This window comes from Cebus imitator, unplaced genomic scaffold, assembly GCF_001604975.1.
Source record: "Cebus imitator isolate Cc_AM_T3 unplaced genomic scaffold, Cebus_imitator-1.0 Scaffold200, whole genome shotgun sequence".
Classification (NCBI taxonomy): Eukaryota; Metazoa; Chordata; class Mammalia; order Primates; family Cebidae; genus Cebus; species Cebus imitator.
In genome coordinates, this window is record NW_016107515.1 from 2,817,581 (window position 1) to 2,836,872 (window position 19,292).

Here is a 19,292-nt window from a genome sequence, read left to right on the forward strand (position 1 = left end):
TTCAAGACCAGCCTGGGAAAGAAAGCAAGACTCCATCACCTCGAAAGTGTAAAAGTAAAATAATCAGCCGGGTGTGGTGGTGGTGTGTGCCTGTAGTCCCAGCTACTTGGGAGGCTGCAGTGAGAGGATCACTTGATTCCGGGAGTTCAAGATTACAGTAAGCTGTAATCACGCCACTGCATTCCAGGCTGGGCAACAGAGGGAGACTCCATCTCTAAACACAAACTGAAAGAAAATACAAATAAAATGAAGTAATATTACTTCTACTTTTAAGGTTGATCTGGAATGTTCCTTTCCACAGGTGACATGTGTTTTGAGAGAGAGAGAGAGGGATTGATTGATCCAGGTCAGGAATGCCCTCCCTTTTACTCCATCCTCCACGGCCCTATTTAAATCTCAGTGAATTCCATGACATCTCTGTGCTTACTCTACTTCAAAGTGATTTCTCTCTCTCTCTCTGTTCACATGGCTTTTTATTGTTCACTGCTATGCTAGTGATTTGAAAGACCAGGTGAGCTCTCTCACCAGTGATGGAGCTTTTGTACAGCAGGGCTATGATTTATACACCGTGATCAGCTACCACAAGCTCTTTGCTGTGAAGCCCTGCAAGGAACACATGGCCTGGGCCACCTTGACTGATGGCCTCAGTGCCTTCCAAGGTGAGGCCAACACTAGCTTATGTTGATAGGCCCCTTTCCAGGTGCTGGGTCTGAAGCAAAATGTGTATTTCAATTAAGCTGCCCACCAGCTTATGAGGCAGATGCATCACAGTGATGACGGGGCTCCTGGGAGTGTGTATAAGACGGAAACTGCATGGCCAAAGCTATGCTTGAAAACCCTCAGGAAGACACCACCTCAAGGACCAACATAGCATCACTTAGTGTGTGTGTGTGTGTGTGTGTGTGTGTGTGTATGTTGGATTAGATGAAGTAGTAATTTGTGTTTAGAGGCTGACATATTGCACAAATATAGTTGCTTTTATACACTGGACTCAGCCTCTGCCAATGAGTTGTTCAGTTATGAGAAATGAACGTCTGAAACTAAGAAAACAGCAGTTTCTCACCTCCTATCTCCAAGGAACGTGCTCTTTGGCTAGAATAGATGGCAGAATCAATAGAGAATAAAATACATTGTGGAAATAATCGTGAATGGAATGTACGACACTATCCATAGTAATTGTTGACTTTTTTTCTTTTTTTTTTTTTAGGTTTGTCAAGTTAAATGCATCTAAGTTTTATGTGTGTATGAAGAATCACTCTGTTTTCCTATTGTACACATAGGGAAACTGAGATCCCCAGTTTTGAAGTCCTCGCCTAAGGTTGCAGAGCGCAGAAATAGTCACATCAGAAACAGCCTTGTCTGCACAGCGCTGCACCTTGCTCAGCTCTGGGTGCCTGACTCACTCACTCCTTGAGGACCCTCTCGTGACGACTGTAAACAGGCAGCTGAAAGAATCCCGGTCTTTGATGGTGGGAGGGGAAAGTGTTTGGAAAGCATGAGAAGGCCATGCTCCAGCAGTTCACTGATGTGGGAAATTGTCTGGATTTCAGGTCAACCGTCAGGATCGATTTTGGACTGCAAAGGCCCAGCTGAGCGAGAATGCAGTGTAGACGTATGAGTGCATTCATACACACTCATATGTCTACATATGAGTTTTAAAGGAAAAATAGTCAGACTCACATTGGAGTTTAAGACCTCTTCACTGCCTCTCCAGCTCGGTTGGGGTGACTGGAGCCAGTGAGGAATTACCAGCCCTGTGGCGCTCTCTGCATCTCAAGCCCCCAGAGCGGAGCTTCCTTGTTTACTTATTTAGAGCCCAGCAGAGGAAGTGGTAAAGGAAACTAGCTGAGTCGTTTTCTGAGAAGAGACCATATTTGTTCGCAGAGGAAGCCGTTGCTTTCTGGGATCTGGCTACAGCAGAAAAGACATCAGCTCCAACAAGGGTGTTCCACAGGGTAGCTGAGAGTTGGAAGAGCCAAGAACGCCTCCGAGCGCAGGATTTGAGCTTCTCTGCGCATGGGTGCAGCGCCCATGCTCAGCTGGTGAGCTTCCTCCCGGGAGAGCAGCCATGGCACTGAGGAATGTGCCCTTTCGCTCAGAGGTCCTAAGCTGGGACCCCAACAGCCTTGCTGACTATTTCAAGAAGGTGAGCCTTGCTCTTGTGTGAGTGGTCATGCTGGTGGTGCCGTTGGTGGGCTGCACTGAGGCTTGGAGATGGATTTGGGGTAGAATGCAGGAGGTGTATAAGACAGCAGTGGAACTAACCCTATGGCAACCTTACTGGGTGAGTGAGTGCCATATAGACCATTGAGTTTTTCTGGCAATCAGCTCTGGAGAGAAGGGTGGGAGCAGGAGCCCTCAAATGAGTATGTGCCTATTATGTGCTAGGGTTTGAATTCGGGGCTTCACAGGCACTGTCCCATTTAACACTCCTTACTATCTTGTGAGGTCAGTGTTGTTATCCTCTTGGCTCAGCTGCAAAATCAGCTCAGGGAAGTGAAATTGTCCAAAGCCTAGGGACTACAGGTTATAGAGGCAAGATTCAAGTCACACCTATCTAGTTGTAAAGTCCATGCTCTGAGACACAGAGGACTGTTGTAACTGCTAATGAGATCAAGGCTACTTACTAGAAAGAAGAGATGTGGTGTCCTGGGGGCAGGAGAAAGAACAAGCAGGGTGCGAGGACTGGATAGAGGACTATGACGAGCAGTGCCAGACACGGCATTTGGGCTTTCACTACTCACGCCCCTGGGGGGTCCTCAAGCTCTTGCCTGGGGCAGAGTCTCCTTGGAGCTTTTTGAGAGTCTTATGAAGCAGGCCAGAAAACTGATATGAGCCCCAATTTATAGCTATGAAAACTGAGGCCCCTAGAGGGGAAGAGTCTCCTGGCAGTGCTGAGAGCAGAGTGTTGCTGTCTTATCTTCTGGACTTGGAGGAAAGGTTGAAGGATCCCTGTGCTTGGTCATTGGCAGGAGGGGACCACACATCTGCTTAGGCAGATCTGAGGCCACATGACTTACTTAGGGCCCGTCTACCCTGACCGTGGGACAAGATGCCTTGTGAGAGACATTTGAGCTTCTAACACCCCCATTCCTACAGGCTGGCATCAGATTCTGTTGATATTCCAGACTATCACAAAGATGAGATTATAAAACTAAGGGAGTAGAAGTCATCTAATTCAACTTCCTGTTTTTCCTGGGGAAATTGAGATTCAACGGGACCTATAGCCATACCTGGGGTCTGCACAGTTCCATGGTATTTATAGTCGCAGCTGTTCTCCTCCAACCTAAAGAAGAAAATGGAAACATGTTGAACTAGGTGCAGTATGGTAGGGGTACAGCTCACAAATCCTGTTTTTTGCAGTATTTTGTGCTTTTTATTTCTGTTATTTTCCTTCTGCAAGGTCATAATAAACTTAGGTTTCAGCAAACATTGTTGTACAACTGGTTTTTGAAGGATGTTTCTAAATACCTTTCTCAAATATAAACCAAATAAGATAAGGCAACAAGGTATAATTTGTTAAGAGGGAATAAAGTGGCATGCTACCTCAGTAAAGGAAAAAGAAAGGAATTGAGAATTATGAAGAGAAAGACTTGGGACAGGCTGAAAGTCACGGACAGGCCAAACTTTCAAGTGTGACCAGGAGAATTATACAATCCAGCGGAATAATAGAGAATCGATGTCTAAACCTCCCGTCAGTACAGGGAGATGGACCATTGGTCAAGAATGGTACAGGAAGATCTCTCTGCCTGAGCTGGGGGAAGCGAGAGTTTTCTTCCTGGAGATCTCAGACCCCAGGACAAATCTACAGCACCCAGGCAGGTTCCTTCTTCTGGCATAAATGAACTGAGGGCAGAAACTAGGAGACTGAGGTAAATCTGTGATCCTGGAAGGCCTAGTCCCTCCACAGACTTAGATAGAGCCCCTTCAGATTCTGAGAACCTCAACCCCCTGAAAGAAAATGCCAAATTAATGGACCACAGAGTCATTCGAGAATGGATCTTAGCCATCAAACAGGACACATAAATGATTGATCTGCAGATGCAAATTCTACCCAGGTAGCGGGATCAGGCCTCCCTTGGAGACACCTCCCGACTCAGCTCTGGAGTCGGACACACCTTGGCCTGGCTCTACTACCTGCTAGCTTGGTGACTTTCCTGTAGTTCTTTGCCTCTCTGTGCCTCAACTTCCTCATCAGTGAAATGAGACATGAACAGTAACAGCACAATGGGATGATTGTCAGGATTAAAGGAAATGATGTGTGCAAGGCACTCAGCAGACAGATGGGTACTAATGCATGCTCCATCTGCCCTTCTTCCTTCTCTATTCTGGCTTCTAGCTGGGGACACCCGTGCAGACTGGTGGGACTTTGTGTCTTCTTGTCTCTGACATGTGTAATTCATCCTGTGTCTGGAATACAAGCCCCTGAGGACTGAGACCATGTTGTATATTTGTTCAATCTCTCCAATTCCTTTTGACTTGTAGGAGAGCATTCTTGAGTCATGCAGTAGAGAGGCACTGACTCAGAGCTGTTTGTCCTAATCCCAAATGGGATCCCAGCTGGTATCCCAGCTCTCTGTGTGGACTTAGACCAGTCTCTTTCCCTCTAGAGGCCTCAGCCTTCCTAACTACAAATCCAGGATCCAGGTAACTTTTCTGGACCAGTGTCTGCCAAAGCTGGAAGCCATAGGCTAATCATCTAGGGAGCTTCTTAAAAATACTGATTTGAGGTCCACAAGCCCAGGTCTTGCTGGAGCAGAATCAGATGCCTAAGTCCCAGTCTGCAGGGCTCTCTGCTGATCTAGACACAAAGTTAGCACTCTGCAAAATCATCTGATTTATCTGATAATGATGATGGTGAGAATGATGAATTAAAGGCAGTTGACTCTTCCCAGAACCACTTACCCCCCGCTCCTGTAGATAAAGGGGGTACCAGGGCTCCATAGATGGGGCATGCTTTCAATATCAGCTTCTTAGTCAGCTTTCTGAATGTGTTATCAATTCCATTCCTCCAAGCCAAGACGTCACAACAATTGTATTTATTCTTTGGATTTGTCAGCTGTAAGATAAAAATATAGTTTAAAATTTGCTCCAAAAGAAGGCTGCTACAAACCGTGAGGCCCACACTCGTGAGGGGAACCTAGGATCCTCAAGGAGAAACATTTGACCTAAAATGTTCCAACCCAAAGCAGCAAGCTGAGAGATATTTCAAATGTGAACATTCATGCAGCTGAGGACAAGTTGAAACCAGCACTTCATATCATTGCTGATTGGTTTAGGAAAATAACCAAGATCTTAAAAATGCTCGTTCCTATGGATTCTATATAACTTAACTTCTGAGACTCTGACTTAAACGATTTATCTCAAAGAGAAAGAAAAAAGTTTTGCAAAATAGTATCCATGATGGTTTTTATTTTGATTGGGATGATGTTCTGCAAACAAATGAAGCTGCATTTTCATTTGTTCACTTTACTTACTGTCTATAAGTTATACTATTATTAAAAGGGGAACGTTTCTGACAGAGACATTAAAGCCTGTTCTGAAACCTGACTGTCACTTAAAATCCATGGAACCTCATGCAAGTTACTTGATTCTCTGAGTCTCTCATTTCCATCTGCAAAATGTGAGGGTTAAATGACTGGGGTCTGTTTGAACTACCTGGGACAGTGCCTGCCACACAGAAAGCTTTCAGTAATTGTTAGCCGTTTTTACTATCATTATTGAAACAGCCGTTTGGTAAACAATCTAAATGTTCTGCAATAATGAATGATTAAATAATGTTGTGGTCATTAAAATAATGTTTACCTTGAGTTTGCATAGCACTAGGCCGTGTTTATATTATCCTTTTAGGTAACTTAAGAGAAAAGAGTCAGGATAATGAGATTGAATGTAAATTATAAACTCAATTACATTTAGAAACCTACTAGGGAGAAAACATCGAAAGAAACACTGAGGTTGTCTCTGGGCGTGGAGACAACGGATGGTCTTTCTTTTCTTCTTTCAGCTCCGTTCTACCTTCCTGAGGAGCATAGGGGCAGAGCTCTGCATGCTTTGAAGGCAGTTTTTTTGGAAGGGTTGGCCCCGGAGCCTCAGGGCAAGGCAATTTCTCCATTTCAGGCAGTCCCGAGGGGGTAGTGAAAGCGAGGCTGAGGTAGAGACTGGGCCCTCTGTTAGCCAAGGGAGTGCAGCAGGGAGCCTGTCTAGCCACAACTACCGCAAAGTGCTAAGTTTCTGGGGCAGACAAGGGAGGGAGAGGAACCAGTGGCATGAGCCTGCTTGTCACTAACAACGCCTTTCCCTTCTCTTTGTAGCTGAACTATAAGGACTGTGAGAAGGCGGTGAAGAAGTACCACATCGATGGGGCTCGCTTCTTGGTAAGCTCTGGCCAGTCCAACACACTGAAACCAAGGCTGTTCCGCACTTCCCCCACGGCTGCAGGGCCAGCTTCTCTACCCTGTCCCTGGGGACACCCATGCTCAATGCCTGTCTTTAGAATACCCACATAGCCCTTCGCCTTCTCCAGAAATTTGGTAGGGCCCCTCTCTCCTCACCCCTCAGGATCCGACCATTGAGAACCCCTCTCTGATCTTTCACATACACTTTAAGGAGGAATCCAAGTACAGTAAAACGATAATCTGGAAACTCTATTTAAATGCCATTCCATCCTTTGAGAAGCCCGAGTGGGACAAGGACCACATGGGAGAACAGAAGCTTCTCGCTTCCCATTTCTCACTCTGGAGCACATCCTCATGAGTGGAATAAAGGGGGGCATCACCCTCATTGTTTCAGTCACTTCCTTTTTTCTCACTATCACATTCATAAATTCATAAAGCCGATTCTGTATTGAACACATGAGTGATATGGCTGTCTTCACCGTATTAGAAGCTTGAAGTCTGAGACCAAGGTGCAGGTGTGTATTAAAGACCAAGCCTTTAAAGAGAAAAGGATGCAGCTCTAATGGCGGAGACAGAGGTGCTAGGCTGCGGTCAGGGAGGTGGTTTGAGCATTTTCCTTGAAATGACACCTTTGCCCACGGGTTAAGAGAGACCCTGACTACACCGATCCATCCTTTCTGGGAACTTTGCTTTACTCTGAAAATGACATGGAAACAAGACTTCCAGTGTCTCGTGGGGGTAAGTGTTCCTAATTTAAATTCAGAGTGAGGAGAATAAGCTAAGTCGTGTCTTCCTATAAGACGTTGTCAGTAAGGGAACTCAACCATGAGACTTCAGGCCAGTTGGATGAAATCAGAAAAATCAGAGGCTCCAACTTGCCCCCAGGGAACACCAATCCATTTCTTATATTACATCTCTGCTACCAGCCTCGTCTTGAATTCCTGCAGTGATGGTGCACTCACCACCACCCACAGTCATCTGCCCCTTTCTAAGCAGCTCTCAAGTTTTATGCTAAAACTAACCTGTGCTCCTATTGGTTCAAATTTTGGTCCCAGGTGCAGTATAAGACATGTTCTTTCACTGTCCATCTAAATCATTCATTCATTTGCCTATTCATTCACTTGACTAGCAGTTTCCCGAGCTACCTTTACATACCGGAGAGCATTATAGGTGGTGGGGATAGAGAAATGGTTAAGATGTGATTTTTGCCTTCTAGAAGCTTGTGTTATTGCAGAAAGGTATGTTCAGAAATGGCTCCAACGACCTCATTTGCAGATGAGGAAACGCATGCAGAGCTGTGATGTGATTTGTTCTATGTCGCAGACCTAGTAATTGAACTAAAGCATAGGCTTAATTTAGTCTAATATCATTTGAGGTTTTAACAATATTACTGATACATGTTGAGATCTGAGTCAGTAGAATTCCTAGAGTTTTAGTGTCATTCTTGCAACTTACTGCTAAATCCAAATAGTTCGCTCTGATGCTGTTAGCACTGAGAACAGAGACTTACCACAGTCGAATGGAAAGAGAGGAAGACATATTTGAGGATGGTGCCTGCGAGGTCCTATTGCCTGGGTCACCTTGAGCAAGCACTTGCCCTCTCTGAGCCTGCCTTCCTTCCTACCATGTTGACTGAGCTCGTTGGACTGAGTCATAGTGGATGACGTCCCCTCCCGGCTCTGTGATTCCCCGCAACACTCCAGGCGTGAGTGTCAGGTCTGGTAGAACAGGGTTGTCTGAGAGATAATATCTAGACAGCTATGTTTCCTCTACTCCAATCAGTCCTCTATCAGTTCTTCAGAAAATGTGACACATTCTATTCATCGTGTGAAGAGGAGAAAGTGGAAAGTAGGGTGATAGGAACCAGAAGAAAGGAAGCAGAATCCAATGCCTGCCCAGCAACTGGGGGTTGTAAATGCAGCTTCTGTTGAAACCCCAGGTGCTCTGGGTACAGTTTGGGACTCTTTAGCTAAGCTCTAATTACTCATCTATCACTGCTTCCACCTTGGTAATATCCAGGGCCATTCTGCTATTGAAGGCAAAAGTGAAAGGCTCTAGTTTTCCTTCCTTCCTCCCTCCCTCCCTCCCTCCCTCCTTTCCTTCCTCCACTCCCTTGCCCTCTCCTCTTCCCTTACCTCCTTTCCCTTCCTTTCCCTTCCCTTTCTTCTCCCTCCCTCCTTCTTTTCCTCCTTTCTGCTCTTTCTCCCTCCTCTCTCTCTTTTTCTTTTTTCCTTCTTTCTCTTCCCTCTCTCTTTCTTTCTCTCACTCTTTCTTTCTTTCTTTGTTTCTTTCTTTCTTGCTTGCTTGCTTTGGCTGCCATTTTTGTTTTCTACTGAAGAGGATAGAATCTTATCTGGTGGAAGATGGGGGTGCTATGCTTCTAGAAGGCATAAAAAGAAGAGAAAACAAGTTAGAGACCTGTGTCAGTGGGGAAGGCATGCTATCCCATGTCACAGAAACCTGACCGCAGTGGCTTACCCAATTAAGGGTCGGTCTGTTTCAAGTAATAGGAAATGTATAGGTGAGTGCTTGGGGATGGTGAAGGAAGTTATCAAGAACCCAGGATTCATCTAACCTGTGGGAAAAAGCCTGTGGCTTCTGTCCTAATGGTTGTGAGTTGGCCACTTCGCCTCTAGCATCATTATCTCCATGGCACCCAGGGAGAAGGGGAGAAAGGCAAAGAGGAGAGGGTGTATGGTGAATGGTAAATGCATGCTCCTTTTTTTCCCAGAAAAGTAGTAACTTTTCCAGAAGCTCCATCCAGCAGACTTCAGTTATATCTTACTGTCCACAGCAGAGTCATGTGACCTCCACCATCTGCAAGGGAGTCTGGGGAGTTAGATTTTGAACAAGCACATTTACTGTGCTGAATGAAATCCAGGACCTGTCAGTGGTAAAAAAGGGAGAGTAGGTATTGGATAGGCAAGCAGCTGTGTCTGGTACATTGCCTTTCCCACCGGGCCCAGTCTGTGGCTTTCCTCTTTCTGTCCCCCTCTTCAACACCCACAGCAAATAATCATCCTCCCACAAAGCCACAAATCGTAACTCCAAAATTGTCGTCCAAGTAACCCAGAGTTTGCTCAAGGCTTTTCGAAGAGGTGGAGGATGGGATTACATAGGGTTACATCACATAGCAAAACTCTCCAAAAATTCTGTTTCAATATCTCTTATCTTTTCTCACTGTTCTTGTCCCTGTTTTGAATGTCTTCCTCTCTCCTAACACCCTGCTCCTCTGTGTCTCCAGCCATGCTCATGTCCACTTCCTCCTCCACAGTCTTCCTGAAATTCCCTCAGCTTACACCCTCCTCTCAGCAGAGCAGAAGCTGGTGGCGGTGGCCAGCTGCTCGGTGCTCAGCTGTCGCCCCTCTGGCACCCCTTAGGGAGGCTTCAACTCCTTATGCCACACTCAAAACATGAGTCTTGGTACCTCCCTGAGTGGGGGTGATTGAGGAACAGGGAGATGCTGCTGCTCAGTGATGAAAAAAAGAAAGAGAAAGAAAGGAAGGAAGGAAGAAAGAAGGAAGGAAAGAAGGAAGGAAGGGAGAGAAGAGAAAGAAAGAAGAAAGAAAGAGAAAGAAAGGGAAAAAAAGAAAGAAGAAAGAGAGAGAGAGAGAGAGAAAGGAGGAGTTAAGAAGCTTGACCAAAAGCCTGGTGCCCTCAGGACTTCTGGCTGACCCCCTTCACCAGCCCTGCCTCGGGTGGTCTGATCAGCGCCTGGATCAGAAACCGTGCTTATGAGCTGAATCAGAGGGATCCAGTGAACACATTGCAAAGATGCCCAGCCCCAGCCTCTGTGCCAGCTCAGTGACCAGATCTTTCCAATGGTCAGAGAACCTGACAAGCAGCTCCCAGTACAGACAAGGAAAAGAAGCAAAAACACTAAACTCTAAGACTCACCCAGACCCCTGCTTCTTCCTCCCCCCGGAGTAGTAATTCTTCATCTTACTCCTTCATTTCTCAGTCACACACTGTGCCAGGCACTGTGCCAAAGCACATCGCATACATCATCCTACTCAATCCTCACAACCCTGATAGGTAGGTGTCATTATCATTATTATGGTCCCCATTTTACAGATAAGGAAATTGAGGCTCAGAGAGGCAAAGTGTGTGTCCTAAATGAGACAGCTGCTAAGTGAATGAACCAAGATTCAAACCCAGCCCATCTGATTCCAGAGCTCCCATCCTAACCACACAGCCCCCTAGCCTTAACTAGAATGATGGTGGAGCCCTTTGTTGGCTCATCATTGGTTCTATGGAAAGCGTGCCCAGTTTCTTTTCTATTCCCAATTCTGACATGCGCACCTCTCCTCCTCCCTTCCAGATGCCTCCTTTCACCCTTCCCTCCATCCTCCCTTCTAACAGACCACGGGGGCCCTCAAAAGGATCAGACATGGCAGGATGGAGGTTTGCAGGAAGAAAGTAGACTGTGGACGCCATGGAGTGGAGTTTCAGCCCCAGCTCATACCCCACAAGCAGAAATCCCCTTGATATCCCAAGCCTCGGCTTTCTTACATGCAAAATGGGAATGCTGGTAACTCCTGCATCACAGAGTTGATGTGAGGATTCACTAAGGTGTTAAGAGATGGAGGCCCAGAGTTAGTTCTTGGCAAATATGAATTTTTTTCTCCTCTCCTTTCCAATTCCCACAGGAAAGCCTTTTATGGTATCCCCAATATCTTGAGAATTCTACCAATAACCCTGGTGAAAGAAGTTCTCTGGGGTGTGATGTTGGTAAAAGAGCCACAGACTCCTCCAGGCTGGCTTCTTGGCAGCTGACATTGTGGAGACTGAGGAGGACCTGAGGTCTGGGCTGTAGGGAAGAAGTCACAACATGGCCAAATGCAGCCCACAAAATGAGTCATTTGGTTTCACAGATCAAGCTCTCACAGTGTTTAAGTCAAAATTATTTGCCAACATTTGGAATGCAGAGCATTTCACATAAAATCCAGGTTTAAGGATTCCCTTTGAAAAAGCAGATCCAGCAACACCAGGCCCACAGGCTTTCAGGCAAAACCCCTAGAGGCTGCCCACTTTGGGAGGGTGGGTGGGCAGGGCGTTTCTCCTCCATTTGCCACAATCCCCACCACTCCCTATATTATTTCATATATCACTCTTCCCCTCCCTCTCAGAGCCCTTTCTGTGGGTTTTAACCTGCCTGCCCTGTGTGTCTTCATTTCAGAACCTGACAGAAAATGACATCCAGAAGTTCCCCAAGCTCCGGGTGCCGTAAGTACTCCTCCAACTCTATGGGTGATTTGGGGAACAGAGGTGGGAATGGGGAGTAGTGTGAGTGGGGGCTGGGTCAGTTCTATATCACTGTTGACTTGAAATAGAAACCAAGTAGAAAGGATGAGGGCAAGGGCAGGATGTGGGGAACAGAAGTTACATGAAGAGTTGGAAAACAGAAGTCACAGATCCAGCCCAGCTGGTGACCTGGATGCTCTTGCCAAAGACAAACCCAACTTTAGTCCGTGGTTTCATTTCCTCTCTTCTCATGGGGTGCTTGGCCCTGTGAAAATTGCACCAGAGTCAAGGTTTCATCATGGCATCACCATTGACTCCGTGACGGCTTGAGTTTGCTTGACCTCCATTTCTCACACAGTAAAATGAGAGTTGAACCACATAACGGCAATGGACATGTTTATGTGTTGATACTGAGTGCTTGGGAATGGCTGCCAGGGCTGTAATGTTGAGAAGAATCCTGAGGAAAGGGAGCTGTGATCGATTATTCATGTCTGCCATGGGTGCTGAAATGGGAAGCTGCAGTATACATGTCATGCCATGCATTTTTCATCCCTCTAGTAAAGGTCTCACATACTCAAATACCTACAGGAGCCAGGCAGGTGCTATATATGTATAAAATTGGCCAGATTGAAAACACAAAGCTCTGTTGTTTTATGTTTTGTTTTATCATATTGGACAAAATAGTGGTAAATATTCTGTATAAAACAATAGTTCTCCATTATAAGAAATATAATACCACAGTTATCGTATGATGAAAAAGTAACCATCACAAAGCCTCATTGTTAGTGAAACAATAGGGAATGGTGGGGATTATGGCCAATCAGGTATCATATGCTCCATTCAGAGTGCAGCAGCTCTCAGCTCCAGCCAATGTGGATCCAACAATGTCCAGTCTTCAAACTTATCAAGAGTAACTAGAAATATGGGTTTCATATAATATATCTCAATTTTTAAACATTGGCTCAAATGTTTCAAATATTGTGAATGCCACAGTAAACACGCCTAAGGGCTGTGTATAGACTGTTCGTTAGCAGTTTTAGTTCTCTATTCTGGACATTCTATGAGGACCCTTCTCTTACTCTAAGGGTCTCAGAGCTCATCATAATAAAAGGGAAGTAGATTAAAGTAGTAGAAGTTGGGACTGTCTCATGAATAGGTAGGAATGCTGGCAGCTCAATTAAGGAGAATATTTTTAGCATGACTATCAGGTTTCCCTTGTGTGGAAGGGGGAAGGAAAAGAGAGGAATAAGGATTTGCCTTTGGTGCTGTCTATCTCCAGGGACACATGTTGTTGAAGATGGCTTGATCTTTCTAAGGATATCCTCTAACCACATGTGGCTATTTCAATTTAAATTAAATTTAAAATTCATTCTCGTGAGGCACTAGCCACATTTTAATAGCTACATATAGCTGGTGGCTACTATGCAGGAGAGTGCAGATACAGAACATTTCCATGATTGCAGAAATGTAATGCTGTAGAGATAAACCATAGTTCTTTGCAAAAGAGGGAGCTTTACACACAGGCTTCAGAATTGGTGGCTGGTGGGCCAGTCCCAGGCTGCCGATGTGTTAAGTTTGGTACCCACTGTGCTTTGAAATCAGGAAAACTTTCGCAAAATCTAGCCTCTTTAGAAACAAGTGAAAGATGTGGCAATTGAGGGCTTATATTCTACTGTAGCAACAGTCAGCTGGATCTGATGTCTGCTGCCCTATTTAGTTGAGATTTGTGCTCCCCAGTTACCATGGCCCCACCATTCCCTGAGGGATGATCCTAAGGTAGGTCAATCATTTATATCATATTATGGGAATTTTGTCTTTCTGAACATGATGAAATCAGAGGGATTAGAATTACTTTCCCACCTGAAATAACCTGGCAAAATATATGAAGCAAAAATTTTCAAGACATTGGGCATCAGACAATGAGGGATGGAAAACAAGGGCGGTGAAGCCTATGGTTGCTTGCTGCTTTGAGAATCTCCAGGCCCTGGCACAGGGGGCAGAAAACACAGTGCTGGGTCTGGTGGACGACTTCAGTTGAGGAGGCAGCAGAGAGCCCCGGAGCCTAGAGTTCGTTCAACAGGTGTCAGAGAGAAGGGAGCTGCATACAGACAGCATTCTGGAGAGCTTCAGAGGGGCCCCTCTTCAGCAGAGCGGGCACAGGACAGTCGATGCATGAAAGGAGAGACTACCTGTAGCTGGCAAAAGAACTACCCAACAGTATTGGAGGAAACAGTAGCCACTCATAGTGCTGGAGGTGGTGACAGTCTCTACCAGCCTGGCTGGAAAACCTGGAGATTCCCAGTCATTGGGTAGAGTGCCTAGAAGGATCATGCCTTAGTAGTGGGCAATAATTAGCCCGAATCTAAAAATTCTTCTGGCCCTGCCTGGAAAACCTTAAAAGTAAGACTCAGAAGAAACAAACTGCTTCTGAGTAGCTTAACTGCATCTCAGGACACAATTGGAAACTATTTATAGAAATGCAAAAATGTTCACTACCCAACCAAATAAAATTTACAACATTAGGCATCTAATAAGAGACTAACAGGCATGCAAATCAGCAGGAAAATGCAACCCACAACAAGGAGAAAAACTAAAACATCAAAACTGACCTATAACTGACACAGAGATTAGAATTAGCAGGCAAGGATAATTTTGAATGTATTTCATGTGTTTTAAAAGTTAAATTTGGACATAGAAAATTCAAAAAAAAAGACCCAAACAGAGCTTCTAGAAATCAATACTATAAAATCTGAGATTAGAAATACACTGCTTGGGATTAACAGCAGAAAGAAATAGTAGTAAACATGAAGATACAGTAATAAAAACTGTCCAAATTGAAACACACCAAGAAAAAAAATGAATTAAAACAAAACACTGAACAGAGCATCAAGGGGCCAGGCACGTTGGCTCACGCTTAAAATCTCAGCACTTTGGGAGGCTGAGGTGGGCTGATCACCTGAGGTCAGGAGTTTGAGACCAGCTGGCCAACATGGCAAAACCCCATCTCTACTAAAAATACAAAGATTAGCCAGGCGAGGTGGCGGGCATCTGTGGTCCCAGCTACTCGAAAGCCTGAGGCAGGAGAATCACTTGATCCTGGGAGGCAGAGGTTCCAGTGAGCCAAGATCATACTACTGCACTTCTGCCTGGGTGACAGAGCAAGACTCCATCTCAAAAAAAAAAAGAGCATCAAGAAACTTTGGGACAATTTCAAGGAGCCAAATATATGTCTGAAGTCCCCAAAGGAGAGGAAAGAATGTGCATGTGAGAGGGGAAGGAGAGACAAGTTAAACCCTTGAAGACACGGTGACTAAAAAGTTTTTCAAACTGGTTGAAAATTATAAACCCACAGATCCAAGAGGCTCAACAAACCCCAAATCTAAGAAACAGGAAGACAGCTAGCCCCGAGGTACATCATAACTAAATTGCTCAAACCCAACAATAAAAAGAAAATCCTAAGAGCAGTCAGAAAAAAAAGGACATATTACACACAGAGAAGCAAATACACGAATCACAGCAGGTTTCTCGAAAGCAAAATAGTAAAAGAAAAATATTGTCAATCTAGACTTCGATACTAGGCAAAAGTATCTTTCAAAAATGAAGATGAAATGAAGACTTTTTCAGACACACAAAATCTGAAATGTACTACCACAGATGCCTTTTAAAAGTCCTTCAAGCAGAAAGGAAATGATACCAGATGTTAACCTGGATGTGTGCACAGGAACGAAGAGTACCAGAAATGGTAACTATGTAGGTCTATGTATGTACATGGCCCTTGAGGGCATTTGAGTTTGCATCTTATGGTCTCTATAGAAAATTCATAGTTCAATAATACTTTATTCATTGAGTGAACTGGTACTAAGTAACTACAATGTGCCAGACCTTTGTTAAAATCACTCAGGCTACAAAGATATGGGACAGAATCTTCATTCTCAGGACACTCGCATTATAAAGGGAGGAGAGACAGACAAGCAAAGCAATTATACTGCAATTACAACAGTGCAATCACGCACGCATGCCCAGGTTCAAGGGCTCATAGGAAGCCAGGAGTAATTTTCCCACAGTATTCAGGGCAGACGAGGGAGGAAGGGACCCAAATTAAATCTTGAAATAGGAAGGATGGATTGTAGGACATTCTAGAAATGGGAAGATATTACAGAGGCACCAGCCAGGGTGCCTGGTGGAACGGCCAGTGTGGCAGAGCGGCTGGGGCATACACCTGGGGGAGTGGAAAGCAAAGAGGCTGAAGTGACTGGTTAGGGGTGTGTGCCACAACTTATAAAGGTCCCGTGAGCCATTCTCAGGAGCCAGAGAGTGTGAGTGCAGTGAGCATCAAGGTAAATTTGTGTCTTATCTCTGTCCAGGGCGTGTAAGTGATCATTTGAAGGAGAGCCCAGCTGGGGACATGGGACCAAGTTAGTTCGTGATGACCAAGATCCCACTAATAAGCTAGGAGCTTTTCCTAGGGCTGCATCTGTGAAGATGGGGGATGGAGGATACTGAATCAGAACAGTGGAAGGACAGAGATAAAGAAGGCACTTCCATCTTGCAAGACTCTTTTTCACCTTAAGGCTGAGTTCAGCTGCTGTGTTCTGGCTTTTTTGAGAGCCTGGATAAGGTGGTAGGGGTTGATTCTCCGTGAAAGGGAGAATTATAAACATGTTGTGAATGGGCTGGGGTGGGATATTTCTTTAGCTCTCTGAAAACTGAAAGAAAAACTTGGTCTGTGGTGTAATCCCCTCCTCCAATGTGTTTGAACGTGCTCCATAGAAAAACTATGAGGCCTGCCCATAGAACATGAAGGGTTAGTATAGAGAATGACAGACAAGATATGAAGGGAAGGTCCAGGCTGCCCTGACACGGTGACTTAGAGAACCACTGTCCCTCTTGGCAGAAATGTATAACAAAGACCGATTCCAGCTCTACTTCCAATGAGCTTTGTGACCTGGGACACATCCCTAGACCACCCTCAGCTTCCTAAACTATAAAAGGAAGGGATGGGTTGCAGAGACTATACAAGCTCACTTGTTTTAAATGCTATTATTTTGGGTATAAAAAGGCAGACAGGAGCGCTCAGTGAGAAAAAGCACAGGCTCTGAGGTCAGATGCTTGAAATCCAATCCTTCCGTTGACAAGCCGTGTGACTTGGGGGCAAATTAGCTCAGCTTCCTCATCTATAAAGTGGGGATAATGATGGTCAATGGGAAAGTTAGGGGAAATAATGGGGAAATAACAGTATGCACTGAATAAGTGTTGGCTGTTCTTGCTTTATGTAAAATCCCAATTAGAATGATTTTAACTTTTTAACTATTCTATTTTGCTGGAGAGGGAGGATTAAAGAATAGGGAGAGCATAGGGTTTTGGAGTGAGGGAGATCCAGGCTCTAAAGCCAACGTTGCCTCCCACCAGCTATGGGACCTTGAAGAAATCATTTCAGCAATTGGAGCCTCAGTTTCCTCGTCTGTAGAAGGGGAAAGAGCTAACTTCAGAGAGGGGGGACATTAAAGGAGGCAGCACACATAAATTGCCTGGTGTTGCCCTTGATACTCACAGGTATTCAGTACTTTATTCATTCCATCCCTTATACATAGGTTTATTTGTCTTGATCATTACCCCAAAGGCCTTTGAAAAAGAAATGGTGTTCATGTACAGAAAACCAAAACAATGTTACACTCCCCTGAATGTCCCCATTTCCTTCCCTGATGCTTAAAATGCAAGTATTAAATAGATTTTTAAGAAGGCAAGTTGTGGTGAGAAAGGCTCTCTCAGCCTGAAAATACAGTCACTCTCTCAAGACATGGCTGATCCCAAGACACCTCCAACATTGTAAAGGTGCAGGGTGTTTAAAGAAAAATATGAAAGCTCCCTTTATATAGGGCCTAGGTTGACCTTCATGGTAGAGATGACAATGGTCCAGTTAAATCAATTGATACACCAATACACGTTCAAATCTCCTGGTGCCCATTTGGAGTTCATTAAAGGAGGGGGTGTTATAAGTTTTATATTTAAATCCACAGTGTAACTTTAAAAATAAGGAGAGGAGAGTGGCAGGGTGGGAGGTGTAGGCAGCAGATAGGTATTGGATGATGCGCTTTCTGTGGATTCTCCCTGTAGCCATTCCCAATAGTGCAATTGGGCTGGGAAAACATAAGATTCAAGCTAAGAAGTAACGCAGAAATATTTGTGTGTCTTCCTGTAAGGCTGTGAGTCTCCTAATGATGGAGAAGCCTGAGGCATCTCCTTTGTACCTATTTCTCTACCTGAGACAGAGAAGACAGGAAAGGTATGGAGGAAGGGACACAGAAGTGAAATGAACATTCTCGTGCCTGTTAAAGAATGTGGCCAGCCCTCGGCAAAACCAGAACGATGAAGCCTATCTCCAACATGGCCCTCACCTGTACCATTCAGTGGCTAATCCCTGTCCAGGGACCCAACCCTCCTCAGTCTTCAAGGGTCCTCCCACAGGAAAGGTGCTTCCCTCCCGTTGCTCCTTCTCTTGGCTTTTGACAGATGCCTTCCTCAGAGCCCTGCCTTTTTTTTTTTTTTTTTTCGGGACAGGGTTTCATTCTTGTCGCCCAGGCTAGAGTGCAGTGCTGCGATCTCAGCTCACTGCAACCTCCGCCTCCTGAGTTCAAGCGATTCTCCTGCCTCAGCCACCCGAGTAGCTGGTGCCTGTCACCACATCCAGCTAATTTTTGTATTTTTAGTAGAGATAGGGTTTTGCCGTGTTGGCCAGGCTGGTCTCAAACTCCTGACCTCAGGTGATCCACCCGTCTCGGCTCCCAATGTGCTGGGATTACAGGCATGAGTCACTACGCCCAGTCAGGCCTACTTATTTATCTGTAAAAATGAGAATAATTATGCTTGTCTACCAGGAAAATGATTGTGAGGCACCAGGAAAACACATGTAGAACTATAGGGGTGGGGGACATGCGTGAGAAGTAGGGAGACCATCCTGTCTCCTCAAATTATTATGTCCTACTCATACATTCTCGACCGAGGCCTCAGGGATGGTGAAAGTCTCCTTCCTGAGTCTTAAAACATCTGGCTGCCCCCAGCGTCTCAGGTGACAAGGATAGAATTTAGAAGGTTTGGCTCTTGGTTCAAGGAGGCTGATCTTTAAAGAAGGAAAGAACACTTTGTTCTTGGGAAGAAAGATTGGAATGCAGAGAGAGAGCAGGGTTGAGAGTGGGAATGTGTGCAGGGAGGAGGGGTGAGGAGGAGAAGCTGAGTTCCAGTGTCCCACCGAGAGAACAGCTCTGGGGGAGAGGCAGACCTCTGCCCTGCCCAGGGCCTGGGAGCTTTGTCCTGGGAGGGACCAGCAAACAGTCTGAAATCTGAGCCCAGGAAACAAGGCTCCCACCATGAGGGGTCCCATAAGAGGAGTAGGTGGGAAGTTGGCCAAAGCTCTTACTATGTGAGCTGTGGGAAGAATGCGCTCAACATCATCAGCCAGTACACAGCTACATGTGTCACAGTAGAGCAAAGGAAGAGGGAACTTTCATGGGACAATGCCTATTCTTACTCATGCTTTGTGCACTGATATTTTCCCTTCCCTTCCCTTCCCTTCCCTTCCCTTACCTTCCCTTCCCTGCCCTTCCCTGCCCTTCCCTGCCCTGCCCTTCCCTGCCCTTCCCTGCCCTTCCCTTCCCT

General features: G+C 45.4%; 1 protein-coding gene across 1 annotated transcript in view; it reads left to right on the top strand.

Moving 5' to 3' along the window:
• The first annotated feature begins 1,828 nt into the window (after positions 1-1,828).
• The window catches only part of LCP2 (lymphocyte cytosolic protein 2), a 53,356-nt gene continuing 35,892 nt past the window's right edge, over positions 1,829-19,292 (top strand). The window contains exons 1-3 of the mRNA XM_017547705.2: positions 1,829-2,146; positions 6,312-6,374; positions 11,575-11,621. Of these exons, the coding sequence (XP_017403194.1) occupies positions 2,069-2,146; positions 6,312-6,374; positions 11,575-11,621 (188 nt within the window). The 5' untranslated portion in view covers positions 1,829-2,068. The remainder of the gene's footprint in view (positions 2,147-6,311; positions 6,375-11,574; positions 11,622-19,292) is intronic.